Genomic DNA, 18,780 nt, shown 5'->3' with positions numbered 1-18,780 from the left:
TCCACCAATTGTCCTCCACCCTTCTCTACCACTCCCTCATATTGCCTCTGCTTAGTGTCCTCCACCCCTCTCTGCCAATACCTTGACAAGTTTCTGCTCAGTGTCAGGTCCTCCGCCCTTCTCTGCCAATCTCTCCACTGACCTCCACCAAGTGTCCTCCCCCTTCTCTACCCACTTCCTCAAATTGCCTCTTCTTAGTGTCCCCCGGCCCTCCCTGCCAATCCCTCCACTTGCCTCCACTCAGTGTCCTCCACCCCTCTGCCAATCCTTTGACATGCTTCTGCTCAGTGTCCTCCACCTCAGTCTGCCAATCCCTCCACTGACCTCTATTCAGTGTCTTCCACCCCTCTCTGCCAATCCCTCCACTGGCCTCCATTCAGTGTCCTCCACCCCTCTGCCAATCCCTTCACTCAGTGTCCTCCACCCCTCTCTGCCAATCCCTCCACTGACCTCCATTCAGTGTCCTCCATCCCTCTCTGCCAATCCCTCCACTGGCCTCTATTCAGTGTCCTCCACCCCTCTCTGCCATTCTCTCCGTTGCCTCCGCACAGTGTCCTCCACCCCTCTATGCCATTTGCTCCATTGCCTCCGCTCAGTGTCCCCCAACCCTCCCTGCCAATCCCTCCACTTGCCTCCACTCAGTGTCCTCCACCCCTCTCTGCCAATCCTTTGACATGCTTCTGCTCAGTGTCCTCCACCTCAGTCTGCCAATCACTCCACTGGCCTCCATTCAGTGTCCTCCACCTCAGTCTGCCAATCCCTCCACTGGCCTCCATTCAGTGTCCTCCACCCCTCTCTGCCAATCTCTCCACTAGCCTCCACCAATTGTCCTCCACCCTTCTCTACCACTCCCTCATATTGCCTCTGCTTAGTGTCCCCCTGGCCCTCCCTGCAAATCTCTCCACATGCCTCCACTCAGTGTCCTCCACCCCTCTGCCAATCCTTTGACATGCTTCTGCTCAGTGTCAGGTCCTCCATCTCAGTCTGCCAATCCCTCCACTGGCCTCCATTCAGTGTCCTCCACTCTTCTCTGCCAACCCCTCCACTGACTTCCATTCAGTATCCTCCACCCCTCCCTGCCAATCCCTCCACTGACCTCCACCCAGTGTCCTCCCCCCCCCCCCCTCTGCCAATCCCTTGACCGTCTTCTGCTCAGTGTCAGGCCCTGCCATGTTTCGTCTCGTATTATAACTGTACCGTCTCCCTGTATATTGTGAATCGGCGTGCAAACTGTTGGCGTTCTATAAATAATGATAATAATAACTCTTTGGCGGTTGTAAAATGGCGGCACATCTTATAGCACGGTGACAGCTTCCTCCGTAGAACAAGGGATCCCTGTCGTCTGTCAGTCCGTACCTTCCAATCTGCCGATGATGGTGTCACATCGAACGTTTGGAGGAATGACAGAGGAGACAGGTGATCCCGGGTAGGTGGGAGTTCTCTCTCTATACCGTCTGATTCGTCACGCAGATTATGGAGAGATTATTATATATAACAAGGATGTGTTCCTGGAGGCTACGACTGGGGGAGACGCTTGAGGGGCCCTCGGGGCCGGTTCTGAAGGGCTCACGGAGAGCAGCTCATTATGCGCTGACATGCCAGACAGCGATCTCTCCGGGGAGATGATCCGAATGATATTATTAGCACACAAACTGCGCAGAGATGGAGGATGTGAGAGCGCAAAGCCTGGCACCGGAACCACCGGAATCACCGGAACCATCGGGACCACCGGAACCACTGAAACCAACGGAACCACCAGAACCACCGGGACCACCGGGATCAACGAAACCAACGGAACCACCAGAACCACCGGTAACACCGGAACCACTGAAACCAACGGAACCACCAGAACCACCGGGATCACCGAAACCAACAGAACGACCGGAATCACTGGAGCCACCAGAATCACCGGAACCACCGGAACCAACGGAACCACCGGGATAACCGAAACTAACAGAACCACCGGAGCCACCTAAACCACCGGAACCACCGGAATCACCAGAACCAACGGAACCACCGGGAATACAGGGGGGAAGATGGAGAGAAGAACCTACACAGCACACATCTATCATGCTCTGCGAGGGGGCGGAGCTTCTCATATACTTCACCCCAATGGCGTGCTTCACTGGGTGCAAATGTGACCCCCCCCTCCGAGATCACACGACTCCCCCTCACAATGCCACCATCATTTCTCCTCTACAGAAGGATGGCGCTATTGTTCAGGCATCATCCAGGGTCACCGTCTACTTCCTGGTGTCAGAGATGAAGCAGTCATGTACAGTAAATCCTGGTGTCTGCAGTTCCTGGCTGTGTCCACAAATATCTGACACAGATCAGCCCCTCACCGTGTGACTTGCTACAAAGTTACAATGTACAGTCTGATCACTGGGGGAGGGGAGACTGAGGAAATGACTCCTTCTACAAAGTTACAATGTACAGTCTGATCACTGGGGGAGGAGACTGAGGAAATGCCTCCTCCTCCTTCTACAAAGTTACAATGTACAGTCTGATCACTGGGGGAGGGGAGACTAAGGAAATGACTCCTCCTCCTTCTACAAAGTTACAATGTACAGTCTGATCACTGGGGGAGGGGAGACTAAGGAAATGACTCCTCCTCCTTCTACAAAGTTACAATGTACAGTCTGATCACTGGGGGAGGGGAGACTGAGGAAATGCCTCCTCCTCCTTCTACTGTTCTGGATCTGCAGGGAAACGTTGGTCCTTCTCCCCGACACACACAGTACATTGTACCGTTCCCATCGATGTGCAGGACGATCGTACCTGGGCACTTCTTCTCATTGCATGGCTTGTTTTCCTCGGATGGGCCGGGACAATCTTGTCCACCATAAAACGGGCCGTAGCAAGACCGCTCCCTCTTCTGGGACCCTCCATCGCATGTTGTGCTGCAGGTTCCCCAGGATCCCCATTCCTGCCACTTCCCCTCCACTGCAAGGAAAGAAGAACAAGAGATCTGGAGGGTCAGGATGGTAGATGTAGGGATCGGTCTACTAGGGGTGTCATCGTCCCGGGACCCCAATTATTCAATACCCCCCGAGTGTCAGGGTGTCAGTGTTCTGGGACCCCCAAGTGTCAGGGTGTCGTTCTGGGACCCCCAGGTGTCAGTGTGTCATTGTTCTGGGACCCCCAAGTGTCAGGGTGTCATTGTTCTGGGACCCCCAAGTGTCAGGGTGTCATTGTTCTGGGACCCCCAGGTGTCAGTGTGTCATTGTTCTGGGACCCCCAAGTGTCAGGGTGTCATTGTTCTGGGACCCCCAAGTGTCAGGGTGTCATTGTTCTGGGACCCCCAGGTGTCAGTGTGTCATTGTTCTGGGACCCCCAGGTGTCAGTGTGTCATTGTTCTAGGACCCCCAAGTGTCAGGGTGTCATTGTTCTGGGACCCCCAGGTGTCAGTGTGTCATTGTTCTGGGACCCCCAAGTGTCAGGGTGTCATTGTTCTGGGACCCCCAAGTGTCAGTGTGTCATTGTTCTGGGACCCCCAGGTGTCAGTGTGTCATTGTTCTAGGACCCCCAGGTGTCAGTGTGTCATTGTTCTGGGTCCCCCAGGTGTCAGTGTGTCATTGTTCTGGGACCCCCAAGTGTCAGGGTGTCATTGTTCTGGGACCCCCAGGTGTCAGTGTGTCATTGTTCTGGGACCCCCAGGTGTCAGTGTGTCATTGTTCTAGGACCCCCAGGTGTCAGTGTGTCATTGTTCTGGGACCCCCAGATGTCAGTGTGTCATTGTTCTGGGACCCCCAGATGTCAGTGTGTCATTGTTCTGGGACCCCCAGATGTCAGTGTGTCATTGTTCTGGACCCCCAAGTGTCAGTGTGTCATTGTTCTGGGACCCCCAAGTGTCAGTGTGTCATTGTTCTGGGACCCCCAAGTGTCAGTGTGTCATTGTTCTGGGACCCCCAGGTGTCAGTGTGTCATTGTACTGGGACCCCCAGGTGTCAGTGTGTCATTGTACTGGGACCCCCAGGTGTCAGTGTGTCATTGTTCTGGGACCCCCAGGTGTCAGTGTGTCATTGTTCTGGGACCCCCAGGTGTCAGTGTGTCATTGTTCTGGGACCCCCAGGTGTCAGTGTGTCTAGCTCTGTGATTCAGGACTTGTCTATATACAAAGTAGCAGATTTCGGTGGATCTCTCACCTGGACATTGCATTAGGAAGCAGTCCTTGGTGTCGGACCATTGGCCGTGACACTCCGATCCCCCATAGGACGGTCCGTTACACTCGCGGATCCTCTTCTGGGTACCATTGGAGCAGGTGGCAGAACAGGCACTCCAGCTGGACCAATCATTCCAGTTCCCATCAACTGCCAGACAAAGTAGAGAGAGATGAAGACACAAGAATGTTATCCAACCAATCCGAACCGAACCGAGAGCCGGCTCTCCGAGAGATCTATGAGATCGATGAGGGAGAAATACAGAGAAAGAATGAGACGATCGATGAGCAGAAACAGAACGACTCCCTGCTTTATTCATTGCAATCCGTGTGGAATTGGGGAAAATCGGGCGAATTTGGCTTTGAGATGTCTTTATGAGTAAAAATTATTGTCCCACCGATCACCTCTCCTGGGATCCAGCACTGGGACCTTCTGAGGAGGAGGAGGGGGAGGAGGCCCCAATACTTCGAGGCTTCATCTGAACATCAGTGCCAAGACCAATCTGGGTCACCCAATCAGTGCTGCCTTAAATTGTGAGGTGACCTGTGGCCCCCCAGCTGCAGTACCTGCCTCCGGGTCTGCCAGAAGCTTCTTGTATTTTCTGTCTCCAAGCTTGGCCCTGTACGCCCCATGTCTCCAAGTGTGCCCCTGTACGCCCCATGTCTCCAAGTGTGCCCCTGTACGCCCCATGTCTCCAAGCTTGGCCCTGTACGCCCCATGACTCCAAGCTTGGCCCTGTACGCCCCATGTCTCCAAGCTTGGCCCTGTACGCCCCATGACTCCAAGCTTGGCCCTGTATGCCCCATGTCTCCAAGCTTGGCCCTGTACGCCCCATGACTCCAAGCTTGGCCCTGTATGCCCCATGTCTCCAAGTTTGGCCCTGTACGCCCCATGTCTCCAAGCTTGGCCCTGTACGCCCCATGTCTCCAAGTTTGGCCCTGTACGCCCCATGTCTCCAAGTTTGGCCCTGTACGCCCCATGTCTCCAAACTTGGCCCTCCTACATCCTTCAATGTCCTCCAACATCCTTCAATATCTATCCTCCAGTATCCTCCTATATCCTCCAGTATCCCCCAATACCCTCCAGTATCCCCCAATACCTCCCAGTGTCCCCCAATACCCCCCAGTGTCCCCCAATACCCCCCAGTATCCTCCTATAAACTCCAGTATCCGCCGATACCCCCCAGTATCCCCCGATACCCTCCAGTATCCATCAATACCCTCCAGTATCCCCCCAGTATCCATCAATACCCTCCAGTATCCTCCTATAAACTCCAGTATCTGCCGATACCCCCCAGTATACCCCAATACCCCCCGATACCCCCTGATACCCCCTGATACCCTCCAGTATCCCCTAATACCCTCCAGTATCCTCCTATATTCTTCAGTATCCCCCGACACCCTCCAGTGTCCCCAATACCCCCCAATGTCCCTCAATACCCTCCAGTGTCCCCCAATACCCTCCATTATCCCCCAGTATCCCCCATTAGCCTCCAGTATCCCCCATTAGCCTCCAGCATCCCCCAGTATCCCCCCATACCCCCCAATATCTCCAATACCCCCCAGTATCCCCCCATGCCCCCCAGTATCCCCCTGCATTATTAAACTCTTCCTGTGGGCGGGGCTCTGCAGGAAGATGTCTGCACTGACCTGGACATAAGGCGATGTTACAGAACTTGGTCTGCTTCTCGGGTCCTTTACACTGATCCCCCCCATACTGAGGGGGGCTACAGGTGCGCGTCCTCTCCCGGAACCCCCGACCACACGTGGACGAGCACAGACTCCAGGGTGACCACTCATCCCAGGAACCGTGTACTGTGACAACAGAGAGACAACAAAGAGTCACACGCTCATTATCATCACATTTCTGTACATAAATAATAAAACATCCTTATTTATAGATAACATTGGAATAGAAGAAAAATACATTCAAAATAGAAAAAAAAAAATAAAAAAAAAACGTAAAAAAACCCCAAAACCTTAAAGATTATTATCTTTTATTTAGGATTTTTTTTATAATAAAAGCACAAATTTTTTTTAGCTTTCAGAATTTGGAAAAAAACAAAAAAACAAAAACATGCAAAGTATACAAACGTTCAATACAAATGATACAAAGTTTCAGTGTAACCACTTGATAGAAAAGCCTGTATTTCACAGAACCTTTTATTACAACTCATCAAAATTTCACTCCTATGCCTCACAGATTAAAAAAAAAAAAAAATGATATAAATAAAAAAAATAAATAAAACCATTTTTTTGGAAAAAGAAAAAAAAAATTATACAAAGTTTCAATGTCATCAATAGGCCTCTGTTTCACTGAACCTTCAAATATGCTCGGGACAAGCATAGAGCTATACTCAGACAAAAAAGTAAACAAAGAAACAAAAAAAAAAAAAACTAACAATCCCCCCCTCCCCCCCAAAAAAAAAACTAAAACAAAAAAACCCTCAAGAAATAAAAAAAACCACACAAAAAAAAAGGGTAGACTCGATGGACCCCTTGGTCTTTTTCTGGCGTCACTTTTCTATGTTTCTACTTTTTTTATATTATAAGTCATCAGAATTTTACTCCATAGAATTGAAAAAAAAAATAATCAAGCATCCCCATTTACAGCCATCAAAATTAGAACAGGAGTAAAAAAAAAGGATTCTCTTAGAAAAAAAAAAATCAAAAAAAAAAAAAATCATAAAAAAATCCAAAGATAATGAAACCACTATTTTATAGCTTGCTGAACTGGAAAAAGGAAAAAAAAAATACAAAGTACACAAAGATAAGTCATCAAAATATCACTCGTATGCCTCATAGAATTAAAAAAAAATATATAAAAAAATAAAACATCCTTATTTATAGCTATCAAATTTGGAACAGAAGAAAAAAAAAAAAAACATTCAAAATATATGCCTCTTAAATAAAATCCTAAAAAAATAAAGAAAAATAATACAACCACTATTTTTTAGCTATTGAAACTGGAACAGGAGAAAAAAAAATATGCAAAGTTCACAAGGTTTCATTGTCATCACTTGATCAATAAGTCTCCAATTCACAGAACATTTTTCAAGTCATCAAAATTTCACTCCTATGCCTAAAAAATAATAAATAAATCCTAAAAAAATTAATAAAACATCCTCGTTTATAGCTATCAAAATTGGAACAAAAGATAAGCACACTCAAAATATATGCCTCTTAAAAATATCCCCCCCCAAAAAAATCCTAAAAAATTCAAATAAATCCTTATTTTTAGCTAACAAAATTGGAACAAAAATCTAAATCTAAATAAAAAATCCTAAAATAAAAAATCCTAAAGAAATAATAAAAAACATCCTTATTTATAGCTATCAAAATTGGAACAAAAGAAAAGCACACTCAAAATATATGCCTTTTAGAAAAAATCCCCCCCCCCCCCAAAAAAAATCCTAAAAAAAAAGAAAATCCTAAAAAAATATAAAAAAAATCCTTATTTTTAGCTATCAAAATTGGAGTAAAAGAAGAAAACATTCAACATATATGCCTCTTAAAAAAAAATCCTAAAAAAAAATCTAAACACTAAAAAAAATCATAAAACATCCATATTTATAGCTATCAAAATTGGAACAAAAGACAAAACACATTCAAAATATATGCATCTTAAAAGAAATCGTAAAAAAAAATCCTAAAAATAAAAAAATCCTAAAAGAAAAAATCCTAAAAAAATAATAAAACATCCTTATTTTTAGCTATCAAAATTGGAACAAAAGATAAGCACACTCAAAATATATGCCTCTTAAAAAACAATCTCCCCCAAAAAAATCCTAAAAAAATTCAAATAAATCCTTATTTTTAGCTAACAAAATTGGAACAAAAAAAAATCTAAACAATAAAAAATCCTAAAAAAAATAATAAAACATCCTTATTTATAGCTATCAAAATTAGAACAACAGAAAAGCACACTCAAAATATATGCCTCTTAGAAAAAATCCCCCCCCAATCTTAAAAAAATAAAAAAAATCCTAAAAAAATATAAAAAAATCCTTATTTTTAGCTATCAAAATTGGAACAAAAGATAAGCACACTCAAAATATATATCTCTTTAAATAAATCCTAAAAAAAATAAATCTAAACAATAAAAAAATTCTAAAAAAATAAAACATCCTTATTTATAGCTAGCAAATTGGAAAAGAAAAAGATCATTTGATCAATAAGCCTCCATTTCACAGAACATTTTTCATTAGAAGTCATCAAAATTCACTCATATGCCTAAAGGGAAAAAAAATCCTAACAAAAAATTCACAAACATCCTTATTTTTAGCTATCAAAATTATAGCAAAAGAAAAACACATTCAAAATATATGCCTCTTAAAAAAAATCCTAAAAAATAAAATCCTAAAAAAATAATAAAACCACTATTTTTTTAGCTATCAGAATTGGAAGAGGAGAAAAAAAAACATACGAAGTATAACAAAGTTTAAGTGTCATCACTTGATAAATAAGCCTCCATTTTACAGAACATTTTTTTTATTATAAGTCATCAAAATTTCAATCATATGCCCAAAGAAAATAAAATTAGAAAAAATCCTAAAACAATAATAAAACATCCTTATTTATAGCTATACAAATTGGAGTAAAAGAAGAAAACATTCAACATATATGCCTCTTAAAAAAAAATCCTAAAAAAAATCTAAACAATAAAAAAATCCTAAAAAAATAATAATAAATCCTTATTTATAGCTATCAAAATTGGAACAAAAGACAAAACACATTCAAAATATATGCATCTTAAAAGAAATCCTAAAAGAAAAAATCCTAAAAAAATAATAAAACATCCTTATTTTTAGCTATCAAAATTGGAACAAAAGATAAGCACGCTCAAAATATATGCCTCTTAAAAAAAATCCCCCCCCAAAAAAATCCTAAAAAAATGCAAATAAATCCTTATTTTTAGCTAACAATATTGGAACAAAAAAAAATCTAAACAATAAAAAATCCTAAAAAAATAATAAAACATCCTTATTTATAGCTATCAAAATTGGAACAAAAGATAAGCACACTCAAAATATATGCCTCTTAAAAAAAAATCCCCCCCCAAAAAAATCCTAAAAAAATGCAAATAAATCCTTATTTTTAGCTAACAATATTGGAACAAAAAAAAAATCTAAACAATAAAAAATCCTAAAAAAATAATAAAACATCCTTATTTTTAGCTATCAAAATTGGAACAAAAGATAAGCACACTCAAAATATATGCCTCTTAAAAAAAATCCCCCCAAAAAAATCCTAAAAAAATGCAAATAAATCCTTATTTTTAGCTAACAATATTGGAACAAAAAAAAATCTAAACAATAAAAAATCCTAAAAAAATAATAAAACATCCTTATTTATAGCTATCAAAATTGGAACAAAAGATAAGCACGCTCAAAATATATGCCTCTTAAAAAAAAATCCCCCCCCAAAAAAATCCTAAAAAAATGCAAATAAATCCTTATTTTTAGCTAACAATATTGGAACAAAAAAAAATCTAAACAATAAAAAATCCTAAAAAAATAATAAAACATCCTTATTTATAGCTATCAAAATTGGAACAAAAGAAAAGCACACTCAAAATATATGCATCTTTAAATAAATCCTAAAAAAAATAAATCTAAACAATAAAAAAAATTCTAAAAAAATAAAACATCCTTATTTATAGCTAGCAAAATTGGAACAAAGAAAAAGATATTCAAAATATATGCCTCTCAAAAAAATCCTAAAAAATGAAACAAAATCCTAAAAATTAATAAAACCATTATTTTTTTAGCTATCGGAATTGGAAAAAAGATACGAAGTATACAAAGTTTCAGTGTCATCACTTGATCAATAAGCCTCCATTTCACAAAACATTTTTCATTATAAGTCATCAAAATGCCTAAAGGGAAAAAAAAATCCTAACAAAAAATTCACAAACATCCTTATTTTTAGCTATCAAAATTATAGCAAAAGAAAAACACATTCAAAATATATGCCTCTTAAAAAAAATCCTAAAAAATAAAATAAAATCCTAAAAAATAATAAAACCACTATTTTTTTAGCTATCAGAATTGGAAGAGGAGAAAAAAAAAACATACGAAGTATACAAAGTTTCAGTGTCATCACTTGATAAATAAGCCTCCATTTTACAGAACATTTTTTTATTATAAGTCATCAAAATTTCACTCATATGCCCAAAGAAAAAAAATTTAAAAAAATCCTAAAACAATAATAAAACATCCTTATTTATAGCTATCAAAATTGGAACAAAAGACAAAACACATTCAAAATATATGCATCTTAAAAGAAATCCTAAAAAAAAATCCTAAAAGAAAAAATCCTAAAAAAATAATAAAACATCCTTATTTATAGCTATCAAAATTGGAACAAAAGATAAGCACACTCAAAATATAAACCTCTTTAAATAAATCCTAAAAAAAATAAATCTAAACAATAAAAAAATTCTAAAAAAATAAAACATCCTTATTTATAGCTAGCAAATTGGAAAAGAAAAAGATCATTTGATCAATAAGCCTCCATTTCACAGAACATTTTTCATTAGAAGTCATCAAAATTCACTCATATGCCTAAAGGGAAAAAAAATCCTAACAAAAAATTCACAAACATCCTTATTTTTAGCTATCAAAATTATAACAAAAGAAAAACACATTCAAAATATATGCCTCTTAAAAAAAATCCTAAAAAATAAAATCCTAAAAAAATAATAAAACCACTATTTTTTTTAGCTATCAGAATTGGAAGAGGAGAAAAAAAAACATACGAAGTATAACAAAGTTTAAGTGTCATCACTTGATAAATAAGCCTCCATTTTACAGAACATTTTTTTTATTATAAGTCATCAAAATTTCAATCATATGCCCAAAGAAAATAAAATTAGAAAAAATCCTAAAACAATAATAAAACATCCTTATTTATAGCTATACAAATTGGAGTAAAAGAAGAAAACATTCAACATATATGCCTCTTAAAAAAAATCCTAAAAAAAAATCCTAAAAGAAAAAATCCTAAAAAAATAATAAAACATCCTTATTTATAGCTATCAAAATTGGAGTAAAAGAAGAAAACATTCAACATATATGCCTCTTAAAAAAAATCCTAAAAAAAAATCTAAACAATAAAAAAATCCTAAACAAATAATAAAACATCCTTATTTTTAGCTATCAAAATTGGAACAAAAGATAAGCACACTCAAAATATATGCCTCTTAAACCCCCCTACCCCCCCAAAAAAAAAATCCTAAACAAATTCAAATAAATCCTTATTTTTAGCTAACAAATTTGGAACAAAAAAAAATCTAAACAATAAAAAATCCTAAAAAAATAATAAAACATCCTTATTTATAGCTATCAAAATTGGAACAAAAGATAAGCACACTCAAAATATATACCTCTTTAAATAAATCCTAAAAAAAAAATCTAAACAATAAAAAAATCCTAAAAAAATTCAAATAAATCCTTATTTTTTAGCTAACAAAATTGGAACAACAAAAATCTAAACAATACAAAATCCTAAAATAAAAAATCCTAAATAAATAATAAAAAACATATTTATTTATAGCTATCAAAATTGGAACAAAAGAAAAGCACACTCAAAATATATGCCTCTTAGAAAAAATCCCCCCCAAAAAAAATCCTAAAAAAAAAAAAAAATCCTAAAAAAATATTAAAAAAATGCTTATTTTTAGCTATCAAAATTGGAACAAAAGATAAGCACACTCAAAATATATACCTCTTTAAATATATCCTAAAAAAAATAAATCTAAACAATAAAAAAATTCTAAAAAAAAAAAACATCCTTATTTATAGCTAGCAAAATTGGAAAAGAAAAAGATATTCAAAATATATTCCTCTTAAAAAAAATCCTAAAAAATAAAATAAAATCCTAAAAAATAATAAAACCGCGGAGCGGATCTTTTCCCCTTTTCCTTGTGCAGGACATATGTGATGGACATAATATTTGCCGTTAATTCGGAAGATGAGAACGTCGATCTTTAGATCCCAGGAAGGTGGAAATCATCGATAAGAAGGAGGAACGAATCTGAATGGAGGATGAGGATGGCCGGCAGCCGGGGACTGAGGGGGGCCGGACTGAGCTGGGAACTCATAAGGCAGACTGGACAAGCCTAGATCATTAAAGGTGGCCATAGATTTCCGATTTTCTTGCCGAATTATCGGCCGATAAAAAAAATCGTCCGATATCTGTACCGTTATTGGGGAAAATGTCGGCCATTTTTCTTAATTTTAAGAGATTTTGAAAGTCGTCCAAGGTGGAAAATCCTGAGACGATTTGTTAGATCGGGCGATTTTCGCGGTAATTTATGGTCAAATCAGCCGTTCTTCTGGCCGATTTGACAATAAATTGACTATGAAGAAAAAGAAGTAATAGATTTTTCAGGAGAAGAAGAAATAGAATATCAAGTAGAAGAATAGAAGAAAAGAGGAGAAGATGAAATAGATTTTGCAGAAGAAGACGAGAAGGAAAAAGCTGCAACAATGTATCTATTTGTGTGCATTTCGGATACAGATGTTTCTATTCGGATACAAATAGATACAATGTTGTTCCTCTTCTTCTTCTTCTGTCAGATATAATAGATGATCTCTCTGCAGGGACTCCGCTATTATATTAATTGACGGCCGCAGACGGGACTAAAACCCGACGACTTTTTTTTTAAATTCGTGGCAACGTCAGCCGTCTGAACGACCGATTTACGACTTTTAAAAAAAAAAAACGTCTGTGGGCTGCTTAAGAATCCATCTGACACAATGGACAACCAAAGCCGGCCAGCCGGGGCCAACAGGGCGGACGGGAAAGACAAGGAGGACCCGGGATAATGACCTTATCATGGCAGCCGTCATAAAAATCAATAGAAGAATTCTCTGGGGGACGTCTTAGGCAAGCTGCAGTCCTAGACTGATGTCCTGCTGTGCACACGGGGCCCGACTGCTCCTCGCTCTGAGGATCGGCTGGTGGGACCACAAACACCAGAGCGGGGGTGTAATTACCACAAAGCATTTGCCTAGGGAGGCATTTTTCAGGGGGGGCAGCACTGCCCCTTGGAAGAAGGGATGGAAGAAGGGACACACGTGGCATGGGGACCTGTTAGGTTCTAAGAGAGGCTGCGGGTTTCATGACATTTAGGAACAGCCCAACTCTCCTTCCCGGGGTGAAGATTAGTGTCTCTCTCTCACCATGGGGATGGTGGCTGGTGTATGGGGGGACAGTGGTAGTGGAAGGCTCTCTTGGGTGGGGGGCTGGGGTATTGTTGGTCAATGTCAGTCTCTCTCTGCGGGGGGGGGGGGCAATTTGTGTGTTGCCTAGGGCAGCACAAAACCTAAATACACCCCTGCCCCAGAGACTCACCCAGCTAGAAATCTGGTAAGGAGGTGATGAGGAGTTCTAGAAGAAAATTGCTGGTGCCACCTATCTTAGGGAACCAGCAATGATCAGATCCACTATCCAATCATATGTGCCCGGCCCCTGACCTAGAACATTGCATAGTATATACTACAAGAACACCCCATAGTATCAAGAACACCCCATAATAAAAAGAACACCCCATGATAACAAGAACACCCCATGATAACAACAAACTTGTCCCATGAACTTCAGTTGGACCAATTGAATTATAGAATGGTAAAAGTATCACGGTTTGGAGACCAGCAGAGAGGCTCCCATTGACCAGCAAGAGAAGCACACAAGCAGGTCACCCTGGTGGATGACGTGGAGAAGGGTCTAAATGCTAACCAGTATTCACCAGAGCTGATGGTGGGGATGGGTTTTGCTCCGTGTTAGTACCAGACTGTGGTCCTCACGATTGCCCCACCAGGAGATGAGCAAGCCGGGGTCCAGTAGCAGATATAGCAGGTAGGGTTCAAGCAGAAGTGTAGTCAGTAAACAAGGCAAAGGTCGGTAACAAGTGGTCACAGGTTGGGTTCAAGCAGAAGCTCAGTCAAGGAACAAGCCAAAGGTCGGTAACAAGTGGTCACACGTTGGGTTCAAGCAGAAGCTCAGTCAAGGAACAAGCCAAAGGTCGGTAACAAGTGGTCACACGTTGGGTTCAAGCAGAAGCTCAGTCAAGGAACAAGCCAAAGGTCGGTAACAAGTGGTCACAGGTTGGGTTCAAGCAGAAGCTCAGTCAAGGAACAAGCCAAAGGTCGGTAACAAGTGGTCACAGGTTGGGTTCAAGCAGAAGCTCAGTCAAGGAACAAGCCAAAGGTCGGTAACAAGTGGTCACAGGTTGGGTTCAAGCAGAAGCTCAGTCAAGGAACAAGCCAAAGGTCGGTAACAAGTGGTCACAGGTTGGGTTCAAGCAGAAGCTCAGTCAAGGAACAAGCCAAAGGTCGGTAACAAGTGGTCACAGGTTGGGTTCAAGCAGAAGCTCAGTCAAGGAACAAGCCAAAGGTCGGTAACAAGTGGTCACAGGTTGGGTTCAAGCAGAAGCTCAGTCAAGGAACAAGCCAAAGGTCGGTAACAAGTGGTCACAGGTTGGGTTCAAGCAGAAGCTCAGTCAAGGAACAAGCCAAAGGTCGGTAACAAGTTTTACAAACAATAAAAATGTATTGGCGTGTTCATCCGGCTTTGGTCTGGCGCTACTTTACTTCCACTTCAAACTTTCTGCACCTCAATGTTACAAAAATGTGGACCTAAAAGATCAGCGAGGTCAGTGAGGACCCCCCCATCTTCCCCCATCTGAGGCCGGCTCCTGTATCTGGATAATACGGAAGGTCAATATACCAAAGGTCGGTAACAAGTGGTTGCAGGTTGGGATCAAGCTGAAGCTCAGTCGAGGAACAAGCCAAAGTTCAGTAAAAAGTGGTTGTGGGTTGGGATCAAGTAGCTCAGTCAAGGAACAAGACAAAGGTCGGTAAAAAGTGGTTGTGGGTTGGGATCAAGCAGAAGCAAAGTTGAGGAACAAGACAAAGGTCGGTAATGAGTGGTAGCAGAGATACGGATGGCAGCAGGAGTGACAAGATCAAGAATTTGGCTGGAGAGATCACAATAATCTGGCAAACAGGAAGTGGCTTAAATAGTTCATGGGAGGAGCAAAGGGTTCAAGGGAAACAAAAGTTCAAGGCAAGAACATTCAAGGAATTGTCTTGGTAGCTGTCCAGTGGCTCAGCAAGAAGTGATGCCACCAGACACAGCAGAGGTCGCAGGTTCAGACACGGGTCCTGACAAAAAGATACAAACAATATACATTTCTATCGGATGTCTTACTATGTATTGCGCTTCTTTTACCATTCCATAATTCCAATGCGACAGCTGAAGCTCCTGTGTATATCTACTCATCATTTTTCATCGTTAGGACCGTGTTTCATGATGAAGGGGGATGTTGCCCCCCGAAACGCATTTTTTTTTTTTACAAACAATTACAATGATCTAGGCGTGTTCACCCGGCTTTGGTCTGGCGCTCCTTTACTTCCACTTCAAACCTTCCGCACTTCAATCTTACAAATATCTGGACCTAAAAGATCAGTGAGGTCAGTGAGGACCCCCCCACCCCCATCTTCCCCCATCTGAGGCTGGATCCTGTATCTGGATATTACGGAAGGTCAGTATACATCGAGAGATGCAGACTTGATGGATCGCCGACAGAACTAACTTCATTTTAAAAGTCTCTTGTGAGATGTGACGTCGTTGAGGGCCCAACGTGGAAAGGGGACGCCGGGGACACATCAAGGACATTGCTGGGCTGCAGGATCTGGTGTCTTAGTTCACCCGTTATGAGCAAAAAGATCTCCACATAATCAGTGCGAGAGATACAAGAAAACGCCAAAACCCGTCTACACTCATAACCGAGAGCCACAGATCTGTACATCTATTACCGAGTCACGTCATCCCGCAGACGGCTTCCCATCATTTATAATTATCATTCTACACAACAAATGTCCCACTTCTAATATTATTCCACAAATTCATAGATCCGCTCCTAACATGTATCAAAAATACCCTACATTGCCAAAAGTATTACCACCCCCCCAATCATGTGATTCATGTGTTCTAATCCCCTCCCAATCACGTGATTCAGGTGTTCCAATCCCCTCCATATCATGTGATTCAGGTGTTCCAATCCCCTCCCAGTCATGTGATTCAGGTGTTCCAATCCCCTCCATATCATGTGATTCAGGTGTTCCAATCCCCTCCCAATCATGTGATTCAGGTGTTCCAATCCCCTCCCAATCATGTGATTCAGGTGTCCCAATCCCCTCCATATCATGTGATTCAGGTGTTCCAATCCCCTCCATATCATGTGATTCAGGTGTTCCAATCCCCTCCATGGACACAGGTGTATACAATCAAGCCCCTAGACATGCAGACGGCTTCTACAAACATTGGTGAAAGAATGGGTCGCTCTCAGGAGCTCAGTGACTCCAAGCGTGGTCCCGTGATAGGTGGTCACCTGGGCAATAAGTCCATCCGTGACATTTCCTGGCCACTAAATATTCCACGCTCAACTGTTAGTGGGATTATAACAAAGTGGAAGCAACTGGGAACAACAGCCACTCAGCCACCAAGTGGTAGGCCACGTCACATGACAGGGCGGGGTCAGTGCATGCTGAAGCGCACAGGGCGCAGAAGTCGCCAACTGTCTGCAGAGTCAATAGCTAAAGACCTCCAAACTTGGTGTGGCCTTCAGATGAGCCCAACAACAGTGCGTAGAGAGCTTCATGGAATGGGTTTCCATGGCCGAGCAGCTGCATCCCAGACTTCCATCACCAAGTGCAATGCAAAGCGTCGGATGGTGTAAAGCACGCCGCCACTGGACTCTATAGCAGAGGAGGCGTGTTCTCTGGAGTGACCAATCACGCTTCTCTGGTAATCTGATGGACGTGTCTGGGTTTGGCGGTGGCCAGGAGAACGGTACTTGCCTGACTGCATTGTGCCAAGTGTAAAGTTTGGTGGAGGGGGGATTATGGTGCGGGGGTGTTTTTCAGGGGTTGGGCTTGGCCCACTAGTTCCAGTGAAGGAAACTCTTAAGGCGACATTTTGGACAATTTCATGCTCCCAACTTTGTGGGAGGAGTTTGGGGATGGCCCCTTCCTGTTCCAACATGACTGCCCCCCAGTGCACAAAGCAAGGTCCATAAAGACATGGAGGAGCCAGTTTGGGGTGGAGGAACTTGACTGTCCTGCACAGAGTCCTGACCTCAACCCCATAGAACACCTTTGGGATGAATTAGAGTGGAGACTGCGAGCCAGGCCTCCTCCCCCGACATCAGTGCCTGACCTGACAAATGTGCTTCTGGAAGAATGGTCCAACCTTCCCATAGACACCCTCCTAAACCTTGTGGACGGCCTTCCCAGAAGAGTTGAAGCTGTTATAGGTGCAAAGGGCGGGGCCAACTCAATATTGAACCCTACGGACTAAGACTGGGGGGCCATTAAAGGTCATGTGCGTGGAAAGGGCGGAGCCAACTCAATATTGAACCCTACGGACTAAAACTGGGAGGACATTAAAGGTCATGTGTGTGGAAAGGGCGGGGCCAACTCAATATTGAACCCTACGGACTATGACTTGGGGGCCATTAAAGGTCATGTGTGTGGAAAGGGTGGGGCCAACTCAATATTGAACCCTATGGGCTAAGACTGGGGGGCCATTAAAGGTCATGTGTGTGGAAAGGGTGGGGCCAACTCAATATTGAACCCTATGGGCTAAGACTGGGGGCCCATTAAAGGTCATGTGTGTGGAAAGGGCAGGGCCAACTCAACATTGAACCCTACGGACTAAGACTGAGGGGCCATTAAAGGTCATGTGTGTGGAAAGGGCAGCGGCCCGATACTTGGGGCAATATAGTGTATTTTACTTTATACTGCAGATATAACGTGATGGTGACAATGGTGGTGACGATGGTGGTGACCATGGTGGTGACAATGGTGGTGACAATGGTGGTGACAATGGTGGTGATGATGGTGGTGACGATGGTGACAATGGTGGTGACAATGGTGGTGATGATGGTGGTGACGATGGTGGTGACGATGGTGGTGACAATGGTGGTGACCATGATGGTGATGATGGTGGTGACAATGGTGGTGACGATGGTGGTGACGATGGTGACAATGGTGGTGATGATGGTGGTGACGATGGTGGTGACAATGGTGGTGACGATGATGGTGATGATGGTGGTGACAATGGTGGTGACGATGGTGGTGACGATGGTGGTGACGATGGTGGTGACGATGATGGTGATGATGATGGTGACAATGGTGGTGACGATGGTGGTGACAATGGTGACAATGGTGGTGACGATGATGGTGACGATGATGGTGACGATGATGGTGATGATGATGGTGACGATGGTGGTGACGATGGTGGTGACGATGGTGATGTCCTGCAGTCTAGGGTTGATCATAAACTAGTAGTATGTAGTTGGAAAATGTGAAGACGTTAGGTATGCCTATTCACCAGGATAACATACTGGGGGGAGGGGGGAGGGTTACTGGCTGTAGAAAAAAATGCCATAACCAGCATCTGTAAAGGCGCCCGGTGTGTATGAGGCCTTCTCACGTTGAGGTTGCTCAGGTGACCGCAGGTGACTGCAGTGAAGGAACATCCTCCTATCGGTTTGAGGAAGACAGCAGAGAAAGGCAGAAACCTGCAACTTTGCCGAAATCTTTGCA

General features: G+C 42.4%; 1 protein-coding gene across 1 annotated transcript in view; it reads right to left on the bottom strand.

The window, feature by feature from the left end:
* ADGRB1 (adhesion G protein-coupled receptor B1) overlaps positions 1–18,780 on the bottom strand; it is a gene marked incomplete at its 5' end in the record, with an annotated part of 91,931 nt that overhangs the window by 54,034 nt on the left and 19,117 nt on the right. Inside the window, 3 exons of the mRNA XM_089666904.1 lie at positions 2,782–2,946; positions 4,149–4,313; positions 5,813–5,977. Of these exons, the coding sequence (XP_089523030.1) occupies positions 2,782–2,946; positions 4,149–4,313; positions 5,813–5,977 (495 nt within the window). The remainder of the gene's footprint in view (positions 1–2,781; positions 2,947–4,148; positions 4,314–5,812; positions 5,978–18,780) is intronic.

This window comes from Staurois parvus, unplaced genomic scaffold, assembly GCF_062004578.1.
Source record: "Staurois parvus isolate SC_StPar_1 unplaced genomic scaffold, SC_StPar_1.0 ptg002898l, whole genome shotgun sequence".
Classification (NCBI taxonomy): Eukaryota; Metazoa; Chordata; class Amphibia; order Anura; family Ranidae; genus Staurois; species Staurois parvus.
This window is presented reverse-complemented; position numbering and strand designations above follow the sequence as displayed.